We start from the raw sequence: 5,765 nt of genomic DNA, 5'->3' as shown, positions 1-5,765 counted from the left end.
TTAATACATGGAAACTTGGATGTTACACCAATATATAAAGTGTGTGTTTGAAAACTATGTTAGAGTTCGCTCGTTGAATAAATCATTTTAGTTCGTCTGTGGATGTGACTAGACTACATTGATTGAATGAACATGTACATCCTTGTATCATTTATCTTCTTCACATCTTCAAATTGTTGTGTTTGTATGTTTATCGATTCCTTAATCTAGCAATAACATCTATAACTTTCCCAAAGTAAGATGCATGTGTTGATTTATTGATACATGTTTTTATCAAGTAAACTCTCCCAGGTGTGGCACCTAAAATAGAAGCACACGAGCAACAAGAACTATACAAACATATATTTAGGTTACACATTTGCATAAACAACATTAAGCTTCAAGGGCATTACATGTCCCATTACTTTTATTCCTCTATACATTATTCGCTATAAACTTTGTTACATGATTGAACCAACACCGATAACATAGTAAAACACTCAACAAAGGGATCTATGAATCCATTTGTATGATGCAACGAAGACTTTCTCCTTTAAGCATGAGGTCAAATGCTTTGTTGATGTCCGAGAAACCAACATGGTGAGTTATAAACTTCTCCACTTCTATTTCCTGCATCCATCAAAACCAAACTATAAAAGTGTTCTACAACTCTTCAATTACTACTTCAATCAATGACTAAATCAATTATAAAAAAACTATAAATCATCACCTTGTTCATGTACTTTTCAACAACACCAGGAATATCGGTACGGGGTTTATAGTTCCCAAAGAATGTACCCTTCAGAGTCCTCTCATTCAAGAAATTTATAGGAAGAGTTTTGAATTCATCATCTTTACTTGGCACACCAACAAGAACTGCCACACCCCAACCCTACAAAAACGTCAAGTTCTCATCATACAAATATATAACACCAAGAAATAGAATAATGGATTAAATGGATTTGAACGGGATTTACATCATGAACACATTCAAAAGCCGAAATCATTGCCCTAACATTTCCAGTGCACTCCACACTCCTATCAACTCCACCATCAGTCATTGCAACAATGACCTACAAAAAGGGTAAAACATTAAACAATGGGACTAAAATTAAGAAAGTTAAAGTTAAAGTCCCAACAAAAAAAAATTATATATCTCATGCTAGGAAAAAAAAACCTCTTGGATCGGTTTGTCATGATCTTTAGGATTCACAAACTCGGTAACACCAAACTTCTTAGCTGTTGTCATTCAAGAATTCAACAAACATACTTGAGAAATATCGATGTATGTTAAGAATTAGTCAACTCTTTTGACACATATAAGTCGATCATGGAGTGACTTACCTTCATTGGCTCTACTCTCATTTAGGTCAATACCAATGATCCTCGAAGCCCCAGCAATCCGAGCTCCTTCAGCTGCCTGATATCGAACCAAAAGAAAATACAAATCCAAATCCTTTTCCACAATTTAGCCAAGTTGAATACACAAATAGAGAAAGAAACAAAAGTCAACTCACAGCAAGCCCTACAGCTCCTAGCCCGAATACAGCAACAGTCATACCCTTTTTAGGTTTAGCAACATTTAGGGTTGCACCCATGCCTTCATGCCCAAAAAAAAAACAAACCAAAATAAGTTAAAGTTACGCTTACACTTGTTGATTTTAAAGAAACGAAATAAAGAAACCAACCAGTGGAAATCCCGCAGCTAAGAACACAGACTTTGTCAAGGGGAGCATCAGGATTGATCTTAGCAACACAACCAGAATGAACAACTGTGTACTCGCTGAAAGTTGAAGTTCCTAGAAAATGGTAAATCGGGTTTCCATCTTTTGAGAATCTTGTTTTTCCATCGTTTATCATTGTACCCCTATCAGTATTAATCCGGAGAAGATCACACATATTGCTCTCTTCAGACTTACAATGGCGACACTCCCCACATTCTCCGGTGAATACTGGGAGGACTTTGTCACCTGGTTGCAGCTCTGTCACACCTTCACCTACGCTCTCTACAATTCTATCCAACACAAGATAAACAAATATGAAGATTCGAATTACATATCATCATAATAAACTTGAAACAAGAAGTTTAAAAGGAGGATTACTATACCCTCCGGCTTCATGGCCTAATATGCGAGGAAACAAGGGATTTTGTCCCTGCAACATGTATACTCATGTTTAACGATTCGATTGTTGAATAGAACTTGTAATTATGAGTGGTAATTAATCTAAAACTGAAGAACTACGAGTGTTAAATGTTCGTGGGGAATAATGGAGTAAGAAGTTATATATATATGACCTTAGCTTCCCAAAAGTAGACATCGGTGTGGCACAAAGAGGTGAAGAGGATCTTCAATCGGACTTCCATTTTCTGCGGTGGCGCCACTTCCACTTCTTCTATTACCAGTGGCTTCCCGGCTTCCCATGCCACCGCAGCTGCATATACAAATGAATTGGGAAATTGTCGATATTGATTTAGAAAAACCAACGGAAAAATAAATAAATAATATGGGTTATAATAGGAGATTAATTATCAGAAAACGGAAAACAAAAGAAGAAATTCAGAAGAACACATTTAGAAACACAGATGATAACATCTCATGATTCATGAACACACACGAAGATTACAGCGAGAATTATGAAAAGTCGAGATAAAAAAAAAACTGTCAGAACAGCGGAAGCGATCATCTAACCATACGAAAAAAGAGATTGGGAGATCTGTAACTTAATTCTGTCATATTCGCATCATAAAATTTTGGGGAATGCGGAGAAATTATGAAAATCAAATCAAAATCATGAGATGATACAGTACCTTTGCATCGAATGACTTCACCGGACATCGTCGTAGATTTTTCTCGTTATTTTTGGTTCAGATTGGAGCGAGTGTTTATATATGAAAACGAGATGGTGATGGTTATGGTGAAGATTATGATTTATAGCTAAAAAACGTAAGACACAACAAGCCACCGCCTTGACTGGGAGTGACAGGTGTAAGCAAGACGTTTAATCCTCTCATGGTTTTGAAAACTATAAATTACAAGTTCGTCCTTCGACATCACATGTATTTTTCTAAAATAGGATTGTTGAAAGATGCATGTATTCCAAAAAAGTACAAATATATTTTATTTTAACAGAAAAAAAGTAAAGAGTTAATTATAGTTTTGGTCCTTTTCGTTATCTCAAATTTGTACTTTTAGTCTAAAATTTGATTTTTTTTATATGGATGGTCTGGTGGTTTCCAAATCTTGCATGCCTCGTCCCGATACTAAATCTGTCTTAGATGCTCTGTTAATTTCCCCTGAAATTATGAAAATTCCCATGTATTTACCTCAGGACACTATTTTTTTTTTTTTTTTTGCACAGAAAATGCTTCATCCTCTTCACAACCACCACCTCTCCTCCACCTATCACCTCCGACACCGCCTCCCATCCCTGCAAAATCCGACCGTACATTACTCTATGAAAAAAATACCAGTTATTGACATTTTTTGGGAATGTGTGTGTGTGTGTGGGGGGGGGGGGGTTTTCAAAATTTAGTCAAAAAAAGCAAAATTCCGAGTATAGACATACGTTATATGGAGGGGTGATCTACGGGCTCCGCAGAATCATAAAATCACTACGGAATGACCAATTTTGTATGATTTTCAGACATTTTATACGGACCGCATAGCTACCTCCACGGACACATTTAACCCTCCGCGGAGTGTTTGGTTCAACATATTATTAAAGCATCCACGTAGCATGTTGACTAGGTTTCCGTGGATTGATTAACCTCTCTATGGAATGTGTTTGATTGATCTTTTGTGACTGGTTTTTGTCATTTAAAAGAAATTTTTTGTTCTATCTAAAAACACGATCAGTTTTATGGTGAATTTTTTTCGCAAGCTTAAATGTAATACCTGTTCCAATCATATATATTATCCGCAAGCTTGTATACTATTGCGGGAATGCACATTTTAACGTCTCGTTCGTGGAGACCTTTCAACATAAAAACAAGTTGGATAAACACTACTGCATCTTCATCCTGAAGTTGTAGATAATTCAGATAACATAATATACTCTTCTAAATCTCTCTCTGAGCCGCAAACGAGCATCTATAATGTCTGGGAACAACCGAGCCCAAAGATTTGAATTTGACTGACATTTTTCGTCATTGAGTAAATCGACATAAGGACCTAAGATTTGAATTGGGGACATGCATTCCTAAGAATCTTCCAAATATTGCAGCTTCACATAATGCTCATTGCGATTGAGTTAGCTACAGAAAATAGTTTTTAATGATCGTACCGACCACACCTTTTAAAGTTAAATAAACTTTTTGTTCGAGATCATCGTGCTGTAAAATATATACATTTAATTTAATTATAAAACGTTAGTAATTGAAAATAAAAACAATGTTTTAAAATTACATAGTAAATTCGGTTAAGGCAATAAATAGCAACGTACTTTCAGTTTACATTATAAAATTAAAAGAATACTCAATTATACAATTCACATCAATTTACATAAAAATTTAAATAGCAACATACTTTCAATTTACAAATTTTCAATTTTCTATTAAAGGGTTTATTTTGAAATTAATTGCTATAAAAGGACAGAAAAAAAGGGAAAATAAGAATTTTAGGTCATTCCGGAGGGAATAGGTCATTATGTGGAGGCCCCTCTGCAGAGTGACCTATCCCTTCCGCAAAATGGATCTTCTCCATTTCAATTCAATTTCAATTCCATTTCTGCCTATTTGTAGGTTTTTAATTCCATATTTACATCATTTTCATCCTAAATCTAAACAATACAAAAAAAGGAAAACATTAATCTAAAGAACATGAACCCTGGGAGCCGTATCCATTAACAAAAATGTTAGGGAACTGCCGATCCATTTGTTGTCGCTGGAAAATGTCGTCGAAAGGGTTGTTGCCGATGTCGGAAGAAAGGGTTGATGTCGATGTCATTGGAACTGTTGTTATCGATACGGAGACGCGGAGTGATGTAGAGGGAGCAAAGGGACCAGGGGGACCAAAGAAACCCGATTTTACAAAAGAGAAGAGATGTAGATAGGAGAGTTTACGAAAATACCCCGATTCCACGGAGCTATTGTCAGTCCGTGGAGCCCGTAGACGAGAGCTCTGTGGAACCTATGTTTATAGCTGGAAACCGTTTATTTGTGTATAGATTTTAAAATTACGCCAAAAATATGTCCATATTCGTTTGTTTTTTCTAATTTATTAAATGTCTTGTTTATAAGAGTTAGGGGTGTTTGGATAACTTATTAACTTATTAGTTTATTTGTGGTGGGAATAAGCAATAAGCAAGAGAGAAATGCTTATTAAAATTAGCTTATTTAACTTATTTCTAATACAATAAATTGATTTTTAAGATTTTTTCCAAATACTTAAACTTAACTTATTATAATGGGAATAAGCAATGAGCAATAAACATCTTTTTTTTTTCTAATCAAAACATCCATTAGTTTAATTAATATCACCAAAATAATTATTTATGATTTTTTTAATACATGATTATTTTTTTAATTTAAACATAGTTTCCGAAAATAATAATGAGTCACTAAGGTGATGTCGACCATTCACAAATAGGGAAATATGTAAATCAAAATTAAAATGTTAAACAAACAACATAATCTTCCATATCGAATCGTTGTTATTGCCTTATTGGTCGAATTTAAAGTTGTTTTTGGATGTTAAAGAAACCACCAATCAATAGCGGCTGCTCTACAGTTTCCTGTTTTCGTTAAACTGTGGGTTTAATTAGTCAACAACTTGATCAAACCAAAC

The 5,765-nt window shown here is 34.8% G+C and overlaps 1 protein-coding gene across 1 annotated transcript; it reads right to left on the bottom strand.

Annotated features, from left to right (window-relative positions):
- Nucleotides 1-307: 307 nt before the first annotated feature.
- On the bottom strand, nt 308-2,880 carry LOC144999597 (alcohol dehydrogenase 1). Its single transcript, XM_078958725.1, has 10 exons — nt 2,789-2,880; nt 2,276-2,412; nt 2,087-2,133; nt 1,668-1,993; nt 1,497-1,579; nt 1,324-1,399; nt 1,157-1,218; nt 957-1,052; nt 710-871; nt 308-609 (listed from the first exon to the last, which is right to left on the bottom strand). The coding sequence occupies exons 1-10, from the start codon at nt 2,814-2,816 to the stop codon at nt 493-495; spliced, it is 1,134 nt and encodes a 377-aa protein (XP_078814851.1). The 5' UTR covers nt 2,817-2,880; the 3' UTR covers nt 308-492.
- Between the last annotated feature and the right edge of the window lie 2,885 nt (nt 2,881-5,765).

The sequence above is a fragment of the Lactuca saligna genome, chromosome 6 (genome assembly GCF_052625555.1).
Source record: "Lactuca saligna cultivar CGN05327 chromosome 6, ASM5262555v1, whole genome shotgun sequence".
In the NCBI taxonomy this organism is placed as follows: domain Eukaryota; kingdom Viridiplantae; phylum Streptophyta; class Magnoliopsida; order Asterales; family Asteraceae; genus Lactuca; species Lactuca saligna.
Note: the sequence above shows the minus strand (reverse complement) of the source record. Positions and strands in the feature narration are given on the sequence as shown.